This window comes from Notothenia rossii, assembly GCF_949606895.1.
Source record: "Notothenia rossii genome assembly, chromosome: 11".
Lineage (NCBI taxonomy): Eukaryota > Metazoa > Chordata > Actinopteri > Perciformes > Nototheniidae > Notothenia > Notothenia rossii.
The window spans coordinates 51,620,140-51,636,158 of record NC_136910.1 but is presented as its reverse complement, the minus strand read 5'-3'; the positions used below and the strand labels follow the sequence as shown (position 1 = coordinate 51,636,158).

General features: G+C 40.6%; 1 protein-coding gene across 21 annotated transcripts in view; it reads right to left on the bottom strand.

The window, feature by feature from the left end:
- Positions 1 to 16,019, bottom strand: part of vav2 (vav 2 guanine nucleotide exchange factor) — a 211,064-nt gene that overhangs the window by 10,593 nt on the left and 184,452 nt on the right. For 11 of the 21 annotated variants that reach the window (XM_079660771.1, XM_079660785.1, XM_079660772.1 and 8 more), the window contains 13 exons: positions 10,964 to 11,063; positions 9,498 to 9,593; positions 6,987 to 7,055; positions 6,718 to 6,804; positions 5,570 to 5,658; positions 5,348 to 5,480; positions 4,976 to 4,990; positions 3,681 to 3,790; positions 3,421 to 3,522; positions 2,006 to 2,094; positions 1,202 to 1,215; positions 1,049 to 1,067; positions 161 to 288 (listed from right to left, as the gene is read on the bottom strand). In XM_079660771.1, the coding sequence (XP_079516897.1) occupies positions 161 to 288; positions 1,049 to 1,067; positions 1,202 to 1,215; positions 2,006 to 2,094; positions 3,421 to 3,522; positions 3,681 to 3,790; positions 4,976 to 4,990; positions 5,348 to 5,480; positions 5,570 to 5,658; positions 6,718 to 6,804; positions 6,987 to 7,055; positions 9,498 to 9,593; positions 10,964 to 11,063 (1,051 nt within the window). The remainder of the gene's footprint in view (positions 1 to 160; positions 289 to 1,048; positions 1,068 to 1,201; positions 1,216 to 2,005; positions 2,095 to 3,420; positions 3,523 to 3,680; positions 3,791 to 4,975; positions 4,991 to 5,347; positions 5,481 to 5,569; positions 5,659 to 6,717; positions 6,805 to 6,986; positions 7,056 to 9,497; positions 9,594 to 10,963; positions 11,064 to 16,019) is intronic. The other 10 variants (XM_079660786.1, XM_079660776.1, XM_079660777.1 and 7 more) reach the window with 3 other exon arrangements.

The following is a 16,019-nucleotide window of genomic DNA, read 5'->3' as shown; positions in this document are numbered from 1 at the left end:
GATCACCCTCAACTTTTAAACACTAAAAGCTAGTACTAATTGATTCATTTAAAGTCCAATATCACAATTTCTCAACATGCTGGAGGTCAGAAGCAGCTTAATATGCCTTTAACAAGATATGTTAAAGTCTGTGTCAGATAAGAGTGATTGACAGCCGTACCTCCCACCACGTGGTGTCAGGATCTCCCTTCAGCAGCTCGATAAACTCTCCTGTTTGAAAACACAGCGGCGTCTTCCCCGGTGGAGCAGGCGTGCCGTGGTAGTTCCTCACTGCCACCATCTTGGGGCCTGGAGACACAATCAAGTGATCGCTATGAGGATTGATGGATGTAGCTGGAGTAACAGTCACATGTATAAAAGGGGTTGAAGTGAAACATTTGAATCTGAACCCGTGCTGCTTCCTGTAATTTAGAAGTAACACATTGTGAATCAGGCTGATAAAGACAGGCCTGTTAGTGATTAGACATCTGATATTTTGAAGGGGACATATTGTGGTCATTTTCAGATTCATATTTGTAGTGTTTGCCTCTACTGTGACATGTTTTCATACAGGAAAGGGAAAACCCCCTGAAAGAACAATAGGGCCTCTTTAAGTGATGCAGTGTTCTAAGATACAAACAATTTAACCACAACTCCCTGGGTTCAAATCTGGTTAAGCATCCTTTTGTCTGTCTGCTTTCAATATGGCAAAAACACCAGATATTTCAAAGAAAATCTTATTAACAAGAACTTTGTCATTTCAAACTGTGTCTCACCCTTTTGAGACTGATTATCATGTTCTGATTTATTTTAATCTCAAATGTCTTCAGGGTTTTTGAATGGCAAGTAATATCACGAGCACATAGTATCTATATTTATGCATGCACTGCCACCCACTGTACACGTTGATAATGTGTTTTTTTTTTGTTCATGTGTGGTGGGTATATCCACTAGATGGCAGGAGAGAGCAGTGCTGGATCCATAATAAACTCATAACATGACAGCTGACAGAATATGCAGCTTCATATGGAAGTGTGCTGTGTGTCATGTTTAAGTGACTGGATCTTACCTGATGATAATCCAGGTTCCTGGAGAGAAGAACATTGTTTTTCAGTTCATTTATTACAAACTAACATCCTACTTGTATGATTTAATGTTAAAGATATAAGAAGGAAAGGGACAATTAAGGAACATTTTACTGATATATTGATGAACTACTCACCAAGTCAAGAGGATCTGAAACAAGAGAAATAAAACCGTGACAGTGAGGAGTTTGAATCAATGAACGCACAATTCAAGTGCTTTATTTAAAATAGTTACACCCCCCCAAAACATTTCAAAAACGTGTGTAAGAGAGTCATCTCTGTTGAAAGGATGTGAAATAGTCCCACACTGATCCATAGAAACCCCCAGAGGCCTGCAAGCAGTTCACGGTTCAGGAACAGTAAGTTTATGCTTGTGAACGTAATGATATTTCACGGATCGTTTTTAATGAGGTAAAAAAAAAACTGAAATAATCATATCATAATAACATCAATGAAGTCTGTCACACAACATTGATTTGCGATTTAATCCAAACATTGCCAAGCCCTGTACGGAAGCCCTGAGAGACAAGTGAGGAAAACACATCTTTACTGGAACCCTGATCCTAATTGTTTATGAATTACATTTGTATTTTTGGCAGGTGTATATACATTTAGTCCATTCAGAACATTGAGTAGTGGTGCACTATAGCCTCTTGTGGCCGAAACAAGTACTACAACAACAGACACAAGGTTTCTTTTTAATTAAGGAATTTAGAAAGACTATTCTGGCAGAACATTTTCTCCCGCCCATTTGTAATTCACATACACAAGAGAGAAAATTATTTAGATCAGACTGAATTAATGGATTAACAGAATACCTTTGTTTATTCACTTGACATCCAAGGCTTCCGTATACCTGACATTGAGCCCCCAAAATAGACATTTATTTAATAAAATAATTTTAAAAAGGGTTTCTGCAAGCAGATGAAATGAACACCTACTTATTTTACAGATGGTGATGACTTCCAGACACTCTTTGTGTGCTCCTGTTCCACAGCGAGAGCAGTAGTAGCCCTGGTAGAAGATTCCCCTAGAGGACACACACACACACACACGCTCACATCAGTAATGCAAACAGGAAGTGTCTCAGACACAAATTAACTTCTTGTACGTACAACCCACAAGGGAATCGGCCGCTTGGAACTATACGCCTGTGATTGCGGTTACACATGCTCCATCATTTCCACTTTGTGATCCTTTAAAATCACAGAATCGACTCGCTCCATTTAAGAGCAGTACTGAGATTGGTTGCAGTTACTGTAACGCCGCATGTGTTGCACACTGCCATGTTGAATAGTAAGTGCCATAAATCAGGATGGGGATCCGTTGGGGCTGCAGCAGTAATTAGCATCTAGCAGGGAGCTGGGACGCCGGTCCCTGCTACCACTGGCTCTGTGAATTTAGGTCAGCGCATCCAGGAAACGTGTGGGTCAATACACAGAGTGGAGTTCAGCCGGCTGACTGTAATAGAGGGGAAAGTGGTGATTCAGTGACTCGGGCTGTCCCTGCTGCAGAGGAGCAGCACTCTCACAGGGGAGGGGGGAGCGCTCAGGGACACAGCGGGTGGTGCTGGGAAGGGGAAGGTTTAAAAATATCAGATTGAGTAAGAAACATTTCTTCCAAGGATTGCTTTTACACTAGTAAGAGGCTACGCTAGCCAAAAACATATTCCCTCTGTAATTTAAGTGTGTTTATCTGTCTCTCACCAAATGAGGCAGAATATCCTCTCATTTTAGCACTTCACTCCCTTTGTTCATCAAACACATTGAAGTCTAACACTACTTTTACTTTTGTACATGATTATCACTTGTCCTACATAATTATGTTTGTTTTATTTTGACTGAACTGTTATTGATTATTTCTTATTCATGTTTTGTGCCTCTACTGTGACATGTTTCCATGCTTTAATGCCAAAAAGCTCTTTATTCTTCTCATCCTGCCTGTGCTGCAGCACCTCTTTTCTGTCTGAAACCAGAGCCCAGTCTGCTCTGATTGGTTAGCTGGGCAGCTCTGTTGTGATTGGTCAACTGCTTAAAGACGTGTCAGAAAAGTCCTGCCCCTTATCAGGTACAATCACCTGGCTTCTTATTTCACCCCTGCATAAATCATGGCTATACAGTATTTTCGTATGAATGTTGCATGCTGTAACATGTCTGAGCGTATATAAAAGTATTTCTTCTAGCAAGTGTCTGCGCAGAGTGTAGAGACAACTGAGTTAAATAGATCTGTGTTCCTGCTGAATAAAGCTGGATACAAGATAGTCCCCGGAAAGTCTAGAAGCACATGCATTCATTATTTATAGTAGAATATGAATGTGCTATTCTGCAGATCAGCACTGGAGTTATCAGGGAGTTACCTCAGGAGCATCTTGCAGGCTCGACAGTTGGTGTTCTTATCGAATGTGTGCATCTGAAAGTTATGCTGATTGGCTGTGGCTCTCTCTGGCTTGATGTTGGACCTGGAAGTAAACAATAATGAATGAGATTCGTTTGATTTCTCCAGTGTTTAATTAACAGAGCGTAAAAAGACACTTTCCATCTGGTTATCTTTTTTAAAGACGATTTCTCAAGTGAATTTCCAGGAAAGTTACCAACCCTTTTGTGTAATGGTACTCACATGGCCATTTCAAACTGCTCCATCCACTTCCTCTTTGTCTCCTCTGTTTTACAGAAGAACTGGAAGCCCTGCTTCCCTTGCAGGTGGATCAGGTAGAAACCGTATGACCACTGGGGAGAAGAAGTGAGTGAGGAACAGATGGCGGAGACATATGTGGATGGCAATGACAAAAACAGGCCAATAACTTAGTGATTTCTGCACTTTTATAAAAAACATACAAAAAAACGAAATAAATATCAGCACATCTAAAGGGATAGTTTGCATGTTTTAAAGTGAGGTTGTATGAAGTGCTTATCCCATGTCAGACTGCAGACAATCACAATTTGGAGAAAGCGTGCGGGAGAACAGCTGCTGATTAAGGTTACATATGTTCACTGCTATACAGTAGCTGGCTGTGAGGGCTAACCATGAGCTAATGTAAAACATTTCGGTTTTCCATGGGGCACTGTAGCTTTTATCTATGCTCTTGGCAAAGCCACCAGACTCTATTGAAAAATAACTGTAATTTTGACTCACAGAACACAGAGGTTGCTGGTCTACTGCTGCCTTGATCTGTTAGTTAATCTGTGTAACTGTGTTATTCAGGGGAATAGGGACAACCCAAAGTCAAACAATAACACAAACAAACTAGGCAGACGACTAGACAGTAATGACTCTTACAGTACATGTCTAATATGTGTCATGTGTAATTGTAAAGCGCTTTGAGCACCTGTAAAAGCACTCTAATAATAAAAAATGTTTTTGTATTTATTTATCATTATTATTATTATTATTAGATGCACACAGCAAATTTAGTTTTACAAGAAAAAAATACTCTTTTTTTTTTTTTTTTTTAACATAGGAGTCTGGTGGCTTTAAAGATGGTGTTGAAAACGCCTTCCGACTTTATAGCTCTTTTACAAAATGGTAAGTGGTGAAAATATTCAACATATATATTAATTTATATTTGTAATTTTGGGCTATGATTCGTTAGCCCCCCATCCACACAGAACATTGCTTAGCTTCTGTGCCCGTACTCCTGTCTGTTTCTCCAAACTGGGGGTTCACCTACAACCATCCACTATAGTTAACGCCGACTATAGATTAGTACCTCATAAAACTCCACTTCTAAAAACATCCCAACTATCCCTTTTACTCTGAACTATAAGATACTCCACATGCTTTAGCGATGCATATTTCCAAAAATCTGGAGAGTGCACGTGCATTCACAGCATGACACCCATAAAACTCCACTGCCAATAAATAGGCCATGATGAGAAGATGAGTCAAATAAAAAAGGGTCAACTTGAGCTTACCATTTTTCCACTGGACTGGTAAGCATGCAAAAAGAAAGACACCAGAGAAAGAGCCAGTTACACATGCAAAACATGAACAGACACATGCAGATTCAAAACAAAAAAGCCATGTTAGACCTGTGGCAAAATGCACCGCGGTACGATTTCATGAATCCTAAATGCCCTTCGTTGCATTGACATGGTTTCTCAAGCATGGGCGAGCACAATGCATAATGTGAAACGTCAACGCATTACTCATAAGATCTACATCTGCAAATTACCATCAACAAAGTCCTTCAGCTCAAGGGCAACATTTGTAATGATTACGCGGGATGTTGCAACATCTGCATACATATTGTTTAGCTTGGTCCTTTCAAAGTAAAAGATTCTTACCTTTTTCATGTCTCTGTTGTTCATGGGGTCGTCGGACATTTTATATGACTGCAGTTCGATAATCTCTTTGAGCTCATAGCTGTAGCCTTTCCTCTTGCAGACAATGACCACTTTATCAAACAGGAATATATACCTGAAGACAAACACACGTATTAATTGTTTTTCCAACTGTAAGAATATGTGATTCCTGGAGGTATTTTATTCTGGAGAGATGGTTCTCACCGGTCCTGTTTCGTTCGGTTGACGATGGAGCACACCTTCAGCTCTCCGTCTATCTTTGGCCTCCCGTACTCCTCCAGTTTCACCTGCTGCTTCGGTCAAAAGGACACACAGCATGTCAATCCACTGACTAGTATAACTTCTATATTTAATGAGAAACCATGATTAATTCATCTACATTTGCACTTTAGACGGAATCCTAATAGATTTCTACTAAATGATACATCTCGGAAAAATATTCAGTCCCTATTTCTTTTCCATCCTGGTAATCCACATCCACAAGTTGTTTACTGTATCTGGGGCATATTTATAAGGACCCAGTGACTAGTTGCACCTCTGTAGGAACAATACATGAAGATAGGAAGTGATAACAGAGAAAGAGACAGTCCCTTTAGATATATTTGGAAATATAACGGAAGATGAACATCAGCCTGGAAGGTAAACACGAAATCATTCGTTGAGGAAGCAAGGTAAGGTTATTGTTTCTGGGTTAATGCTCACTGAATAATCACTCCCACAAACATTGAATCCCATCCTGGTGATAACGTTAGACAGTGTATTACTTTTTATATTCAAAATGTCTTCTGCAAAGACATCCAATCTAGCTTTGTAAAATAAAACAGAAGCAGGAACAATAGATTCATGACACAAGGTGATCGTTATACTATTTACTTTAATGTGACAGAGTTAAACGGTGCTGCTGTGGGTGACATTTTGGCAAAAGATGTGAAACAAATACCACTCTGGTATCTCTGTTAAATTTGAAGTTACAGCCAGACGAACAAAAGTGTACATATGTTTCTAAAGAAGCAAAGAACGTAAAGTAAGAAAACACTTCTTCATTCAAATGCTGGTAACAGTTAAAAAAACAGACTGCGTGTGTATGTGTGTGGTTTGATTACATTTGATGAACAGTGGTTGTAGTATTATTGTGATTTATTGTGGAGAAACATGACATTGGCTTTAACCAACCCACTTCAAACCAGTTAATAAAACACCAAAAAAAAATATATATACAAAAGTCTCTCAATTGAAATGACTACTTAGAAACTTAGGTCAGGTAAAAGCGTGTTCATGTGGCTTCACCTACAGTAAGAACATGAATCAAGCCCTAAGAAACTTGAAAAATAAAAGGCGTTGACGATACTTACAAGATTCTCGATTGAACTTTGGAACTCGCTGATTTTCTTCAGCGTCTCGTTATCCCTCTTGACTTCGTTGATGTACATGGCAAGGTCCTGGGAGAGCAAGGCAAACATTCTTTCAGCCTGGAATCCCTTTTGACATCTGTCATATCACTGTAGATGTACGGCCCTTTGAGGCGCAGTAGCTGTATGAAACATTTGATACAGCTTTTGGCTCTGAGCGCTGTTGAGCCATTATGTAACGTGTCTTAAAGCTCACTCATGAGCACACTGACCTGCATCGCCTCCAGAGACTCCTTCAGTTGTTGTCTCTCCGGTCGGTCCGCCGAGTGAGTCAACAGCTCCTGTGGAGGGAGATCATTATTCATATTCAGTTAACACACTGACTCAAAGCCTATGGTAATGAGAGGGGATGTTGTAACAGATGTATAGCTGATGTGTTTGACACTGACACACATCTGAGTCAGATAGAAACATACATCCAATGAAACGTTTGCTAACTAGCCTCCAGGCATCTTTAAGCTTTATGCTAATAAGCTAAAGGACAATTCCTCCACAGAGTCAGTCAATGACAGCATTGTTTTTGAAATGGGATGGCATGTCTCCTCCATTAGCTTTTTGGAAGGATTTATAAAACGCTATAGAGCCATGTGTTTTGTGAGAAATGAAAATCCCATTAAAGCTTTTATAGTTTTATAAATACAACTGAAACTGTGCCATATGTTTAACCAGTTGGCAGATCCATCAGCAGTGTCCTAAAAAAACGAAGAAATAAACACACTACTGAACCAAATGTTGCCTTGTCGTTGTTGACATTGATAGACGAACTAAAGTTAATACAACGGGAAGATTTTAGCCTTTGCAGACCAATCACATTCACCTACAGTATATGACACACTACAGGAAAGGGAAAACCCCAAAAAGCATAACAGGGCCCGTTGATAGATGTATTTTCAATGCATTACATTTACCTTTTCCCGCTATGACAACTCTCTTCCACCTGCTAGCTATAAGAGGGCATGACCTTCAGATATCCCCCCCGGTCTAACCCCCACTGTGCAGCCATGCTGAAGAACCAGTACGAGCCATTAGTGTGGCGACACGAGCATTATCTCTCAAAGGCTTCCCACCAGCAGCCGCACAGCAAGGACGAGAGTTCTCCTATTAGGCTTAATTTCACCTTAATTAACTTTCATTTTATATAAATGATCTAACGACTCAGCAGATCTCTTTAATACCGTGGTGTTACTTTTCCTCAAGCGAGACCGCCCCGACGACTCACAGCGCCAGCCCATAAACTCAGCTTTCACACAGGTTCATAAAAACACTGCAAATTCATCAACTATTCAAACCCTGCTGGAGGAGAATCACTTCTGAGATGGCTGTGCTGAATTCACTTTATTTAGAGTGCAGCCATAAAAGATGAAAGTGTTCGCACCATGACCGGATAGAGGGACCGGCTACCATGGTGATATCTATACAACATCTACTGAAGACGTGCATGAGTGGACAAGTAAACAGGACTTGTCAGTGTGACGCGCCCCCGGGCCGTGCAGCGGTGTTTCCCTGCAAAGCGGTTGGATGCAGTGAAATGGGGTGCGCTTAATTGGATTAGAGTGCGCTTGATTTGACCTCAGTGCCCGGCTGAGGCTCCTGCAGGGGTTCGATACAGACTAATAGACAAGTCGCTCTCCGTGAAGCCCCACAATCACCTGAAGCCAACGCTCGCCTCCATTATGCACCGCTTCATAAACTCATACGCTCATCCATAATTGAGATGCAAAGTCAATTAATCATGGGCGATATTACAGTGGCCGTCTTGTTTCATCGCCAGGAGGAGAGCTCCAGGGAGGAATAATGGAGAGGAAGTGTGTGGCTAGTCATTGGGCTTAAATATATTTTCATATTAGGGCGTCGATGCACGGCTACATAATGATTATAGCTACCAGGTAACCCAGGGGAATCAGTTTATGACACGAGCTAAACTGCCTGAGAAGCAGAAATCTAATCTAATGTCATGAATTACTTTATAGGATTAATTAGGTAATCAAATTGATTAAATCATAATTTTAAATTTCAGGTAACTAGAAACTAACATTATTTAATTATTTACATAACATATACACAACATGCTAAATACCATACGTCAGGACCAAAATAATGGACATAATTCATAAATGAAAAGTCTAAAATAAAAAACACAGGCAAACATGCAGCATGTTCCAAAAGGGCAAAATAGAAGTACAGAAACAGAATTTGTGGCGTAGCTAAAGGTCAAGAAAATGATGACAGGATGGTCCCCAGTTGAAGCTCATAGTCGGGAATAAAGACAGACTCAGACTGGTTATTAAGTAATAGCCAAAATGAAAAAATAATGAATTAACTTGTACACTCTGAGACATCTGACCTATGCTTTTAACATGTAATACTTGTCACCTTCGTTAAACAACTACACAATTAATTTAAAAAAGGTATAAAATGACTAGAAAGGGGACGGACAAAAACAAAAACAGGTTCAAAACTCAGCAACACAAAACAATACAAAAGAGACAAAGCCACCACAAAGTCTGTGTGTCTTTCTTCTATGTAAGGTGTCAGGGCGTGTGTTTGTGACCAGGGGCCCCTCGTCTCATAATTCAAAGAAGCAAGCCTCAAACCTTTCAAATACACATGTTGTGCTTCAAGCAGGGATGAGTGTTGATATTTAAAAGATGGAGTGTAATAAGCATTTTGCGTTCCAAACACATGGAGCATCCAGAGAAATAATGCTGTGAGATGCCTCCTACCTTCAGTAGTAGGTGGTACTTCAGCACCCTCTGCATGGGAACCACCAGCAGATCCTGCAGCTTGAACTTCCCTTCCTGCACTTTCATAGTACACTCCTGAGGAAGAACAACAACACAAGCAGCAGGGCAGTTATTACACATTGCATAAGGCCACAAAACACATTTCCTTCCTACTAACAAGCATTCATTCATTGTTTAATAATTCATGGGGTATTGTTGTATTGCTGTGACCGCTTCCACACATTCATTCGGCATTCCATCAGCTACAACGAGCCCAGTTTATTATTCTGAGGGGAAACAAAAGCTTTGTGATGCAGTAGGCCCGAATGCTGACTGGGAAATTCCTCTGACTAATGAATATGTTTTTATAAACTCTGCACAGGCTCCGTTAGAAACTGCCTTTTGTATGTGTCACACTATGAGGCTTCATCACAGTGGCTTGTGTAGGCGTTTCTTTATTCACTTTCTATCACCATGCAGCAACAAGGACAGCTTATCCCTCTACAAATAAGGGTTTTGTGGACAAAGAAGCTTATATATCCCGGTACAAAGATCTTCTATTAAGAGAGAGTGTATCTCAGAGTCTTTGACAACAGCAATTTCTCTAAACATGCTAAGTGCTGATGTGCCTTAACACCATTATTACAGCAGTGTGTTAGCATTTCTTCTATTATCACATCAGATGTTATACAAAGAAGGAGTTTCAATAGACCCATACATGTGATACAACTTTTCCCATGTAAGAATTGGTGAGTATTAAGCAAGACATCTTGAAGGCCGTCACCACAAATCCACCACTCTGCCCACAGTACACTCGCCAAACTGGGGTTATGTTGAGTTCAGTACATCAGAATATTATGAATTAAACAGTCCTTAAGGGAATATTTGCAAATGAGATTATTTGCCTCTCTGATTTTATCTCAATTTGTGCATGACCACGGACCACTTGGATCACATTTATACATTTATTTATGTCCTTAATTATTCAATGTCTTAATTTATTCAACAGCAAATTAGAATTTCATACTTGATGTTGTAAGATATGTCATTTTCTGTAGCCATTTGTAAAGTGCAAACATGTAAATGGTTGCATAAATTGCATACACTTCCTAACTGTCCTTAGTTAAAGGATTTATTGGCCATTTAGTAAATATAGGAACCTAATGTTTAAAAAAAAAAAAGAAGGAAATAACCTACATAGGTTTAATTATATTGGAGGTGGAAGAACATTTTTATTGTCACCTATTGTCTTGTGGCTTATAATGTTTTTGTAAGGTGTTATTTGTCATTAAAGCCCCTGTCCCATTCCACATTAAGCCAGGTTTTAGGTCCGTTTGCAAGATGCTAATCCTAGCTGCTCACGAATCAGTATTCAGTCTGAAATAGAAGCCTGTGTTCACACTGTGATCTATCATTTTCACAGCAATGCACTCAATCAGTGGGATGTCACAGGTGAAGGGCGTTACCTCCACTTTAATCTTGACGTCCTCTCGTGTCGCTATTTGCTCGTCCAGTGTCTTCTGTGCGTTCTCCATGTGGCTGCAGTAAAGACCGTAGATCAACAACCTGGGGAAGGACACAAGTCAAAAACAGCCGTTACTCTAAATACACCGTTAATCTAAATACACCGTTACTCTAAATACACTGTCACATCTCATCGCCCTTCATGGGACGTACTGTAGGGAGGGAACACTACAAATAAAAGTCATGCATGAAAGTGGTTCATTATGCCAGGACTGTTTATTATGTGCCATAAATCACAATTTGGTCGATCATTGTGTTTCCAAAACAAGATTGGACAGTGAGGTGGGCACACCAAAATCATATTTTCATAAATCTTCAGCAAAAAAGCCAAACAAAACTAAAGGTATATGATCGGTTTCTTCTTATTTCATAAATATAATCTTAGGAAAAAATAATGTAGTTTTATAAATACAAGTGAAACTATGTTGTAATGTCGTCGTCCACATCCTCCCTGATTTCATTGTTTTTTTTTGCAGTACCTTTTTATAGTATACTGTGCATATCGACTGAACACTCATGTTGTTTTTGTTAGTGGAGAGAGCTTTTAACATAGTTCCCTACTCACACAGCATGAGTTAAATAAAAGCAATAGCACAGCATTTTTAAAAACATGAGAAATGTACAGTGACCAATTAGGAACCCACTTTCTAGTTTACATCAACATGAATTGAGCAAGAGGGACCGGGTTAAAGACCTGAAGCTCGCTCTGAAAGCTTTTTCAGCTGCTTCAAGCAATTGTTATGTATTTTGAAGTATTCTTTTGTGTCCAAATAAAAGCATATCAAGATCTAAACCCAAAAAGACCTCCTGCCACAGAGGAACATTTGAAAACACACAGAAATAAGAAGAAAACTGGTGAATTGTGCACTACCTTAGGAATGTGTTTGCCAAGGTGGGCACACTAGACGGTGTTTCACAAGTACAGAAAGTTGTATAAGCAATATGATCTAACTATCAACAATTCAAAGTATTTTTCACAGTCTCTCTGGCTTGCTGATTAATACATTTTTAAGCCGTTAACTACTTTTACTCCCAGACGGCCCCTCTGCAACCGTATATTCGCACTCCAAAAGATGAAACATTCATGTCCGTAAAGAGAAATCCACTGCTGGGATTATGATTCAGATATTTTCAGCTTGTTCTCTGCGAGTACGGGAACTAATGAAGACACGTCAGCTCATAAAAGCATCTCCAGCCGAGCATATGGCTAAAAATCTACAAATGAGGCTTAATAAGGACTAATGAGGCTCTTTTCAAAAGGTTGGAATATAAATCATATCTTTGTAAAAACATTGAGGAACATTTGATTAGTGTTTGAGTCCACAATCAGCCTTTCGGCAATGTACGGCACATTAATGTAAAGATTAATAAACACAATTTCAGAGGTCAGCCTGAGAGTCATTTGGCACTGTAGAGGAAAGGCTAAATGAATATGCTAATAAATGTGGTGTGATTAGGAGTATACGTGAATACCATGAATAAGTAATGACCAGATTCTGATCCCAGGGCAATATTTGGAGGGGCGGCCTCCTCTTGTTGTAATCTCAGATTGCTAATGAAAGGCGTTGTCTAATATCAGCTGCTTTGCAGAGTTCCTCTTATCAGCGTGTGAGGCGGGAAAAAAAAAATCTTAATTTGGAGCAGTGTGGAAATGAGAGCTGTATTCATTCGACACTACAATGGGACGCTGACACAGATCTGTGGGTTCAGTTGGGAAGGGGTTCAAAGTCATCCTGCCTGGAGGATGCCACTGCAAAGAGGCACACATTCCTCCTGCTCACTCGCTGAGTCAAAGTAGGGCATTGGCACGGCTGGTGAAGTGCTAAACCCAACACCCCCCCCTCCGGTGGAGTTGGCACTCCGGTCTCTTAATCTGAGTCTCGAGCGGTGCAGAGAGCTGGCACCCTGAAGTCTAATCAGGCCTCTGATAGATCTGTGAGGCAGACAAGAGGACTGCAAACGGCTCTGATGAAGCAGTGGGAGTACAACTTCATATCAATTCATCCTCTCCCTGCTACATTTATGTGGTGAATTTTAAGTTTAATTTAAGATTTTTAAAGAAGCATAACTGATGTATGGCTACCCACACCAAGGAAAAATAAAAACAATTGGCTGTTGGTTTCTCCGCTTGTCAGCAATAATAAAGAAAAACTACACGCCTGAGTTTCATGAGACTTGGTAGGAGGGTGTAGTATGGGCCAAGGAAGAACCCATTCTATTATGAAGCAGATCTGACTCATAGGGCAGATATATGCAATGCTTTTCACAACTTGAAACGGCATTGTGCTATTCCAGTCGTATATAGATTTTTAAATGTTTGCATCTTAAACTCAACTGCTAAAAAAACACAATATGGCACCTGTGAGGAATGTCTTTATGGTCAATGTTAAGAGTGTCAATCATCGCATGTTTCACCAGAGGTGGAATTCTCAACAATGAAAGAAAATCTTCCTCTTGAAGGACCCATCATGTCTTGATCATCGTCTTCTCTACAGAGAACCACAGCGATGATCCCTGGAGCGTCCCTGGAGCCCCCGCTGAGCTCTGACTACAGCCCTCTTGTAGCGGGGCTCTCAGCCTGGTTAAACTGGCCCTGGGCTAATAAGCTCCTGATTAAGACTTGATCCACACACAGAGAGACAGCTCCCATCAGCTCCTGTCCATCCAGGACGACAAAGTGATTGAGATGAATGGGGGCCTTGATCCATTATAAGGCAGCGGGTGGAATATGAAGCGTAGGGAAGATCCAAGGTCATATTTAAGAGACACTCGTCACACAGTAAGTTATCAGGAAACCAATGCAAAGAACTCAAGCTTCTGTTGTCATTGGGGGAACCATGGTAGCAGTAAAAGGGAAGCAAGGTATTACAGGCATGAACACATCCTAGAAATATATAAAAGGGAACATTAAAGGAAATAAGCGAGAACAAAATAAAGCTTAAGGAATGTTCTTCTAAAAGAACTTTAGTATAGTTTACGAAGGCTACCTCTAATATTGTTCGTATATATTCATCAGTGTGTGGACTTAATAAGAAAGACTTATTTATCTCCCCACTCTTTTCCCAGTTGTCTCTAGTTAGTCCGTCTTTCAGAGTGTTACTTATCATAATATATTTGGTGGACAGTGGTCCAACAAAAGTGTTGAATGACTTCCTTCCTCGTAAAATAGTTGCAAAGGGCCAGTTTTTTTAGAAATTGAATAACATTCATGTTCACTTACTTGATTCTTAATGTCTTTCATTTTTTGTAAAGCACTTTGAATTGCCTTGTGTTGAAAAGTGCTATATAAATACATTTGCCTTGCCTTGCCTTGCATCTCTACCTACCTCTTTCGTGCTTTTGCTAGTTTTGTTAGCACCACACAAACACAACTGGGACCCGTTCATAAAGAGTAGCTTTAATCCCCAGGGAACCTTGACTTTTTCCCCAAGTAGACCAGATTGGCAAGTTTTCTCTTATGACACTATAAAACCTGCAGAAGTCTGTATTTGAAAAAGAATGTGTGCAAACAGGCGTGGTTATAAGGAAAATCAGAAGCTGCCCAGTAGCCTCTAAACGGCGTAGTTGTTTCAGACAGTTCCCCGTTGGGTTAGAGAGTTTGCTGGTGCATTAATAAACGTGCTTGTATTCTCTTCAGCAGCAGTGATATGGCCCTGCTGTGCTGGCAGGTCTATTTCATAATAAGGACGCTGTGGTGCATGTTATTTCACAGAAAATGCCATTTTGAGAAACGGCGCTCTGGGAACTTCAACCCCCGTCCTCGTAAAGTCCTGCGAGCCGAGCCAATCTCCAAGCAAACCAGAAGTGACAGACTGTGGAGCCGCCTAATATTCTCTGACACATGGCATTGGGAACCCCCTCACCTCCACTCAACGTATCCAGCACACAGCAAATGGAGGAGAACATGAAGCAAAGACCTCCGATAAAGAGGCTCAAAGTGCAGCCATGATTAGGCAGAGCGGGGATATCAGGAAGCCAGATTACTCCGGAAATGAGTTGGGGAATGTCGCAAATGAGGATATCAACAAGAGGGCACTCAGATGCCCATTCAGTTTTCTAGAGCTGCTCCTGAGCACACTTTTCCATTCAGCTGGGCTGTTTAAGAATTGAGAAGTAGTTGAGATAAACCCGTGACATTTTCAGCGTGGCATTTAGTTTGACGACAAATAGAATAAAAAAGGGAAAAGCTTTTCATCTTTCCCACCAACGTGAGAAAGAAGGCGAAACAAGCACATTGTTGTAAAGGTCAGAGCTACTTACAAGCATAGATAACAGAGTTAATTATGCCAAGCCAGGTCCTCAGGAAAATCGCCCAGATGCCTGATGAGAGCGGCGCTGCGAAGGTCCAAATCCCCTGGTAACTGTTGCTTATCGCAAGACACTGCGGTGGCTCATAATGAGGCCGGCGTACATGTCAATCACACGCAGAGTCAAAGCCTGTGACGCACAGAATCTGCAAATCTAATGAACCGTCGGTCTTAAAATAACCCAGCTTCCCATTCCTGAGAATGTCGCTAGAGGTAAATATTAACAATGAGCGATATGTCATCAGTGAAGGAATAGAAGGGAAATGTTACATATTTCTGTCAGAGATAGGAGGTTGAGCTCATTACCAAATAACCCCATTGACTACAGGTCTTTATTTGGTCTTGGGCTCTTTTAAAAGCTTTGGTCCTCTTAGTTCAAATGACTAGAAATATTAATGGTAATTTACTTCAGTCTTTATGCCAACTGTTTCCTTCATCATGGCTCTGTCTCCAAGCACAAAGCTGGGTCGATGAAGACATGGATTTTCCCAGGTTAGAGTGGAAGAATTTTACTGGCACTGAGCCCCAACATCCACCCTGTCCAACACTTTAGGGATGCATTATAACGCCAACTGTAAGCCAGGCCTCATCGCCTTATCAGTCACAACAGGACAAATGCTCTTCTGGATGAATGGGGGCAAATCCCCAGCAGTGTCAAAATCTCGTGGGAAGTCTCCCCAGAGGAATGGGG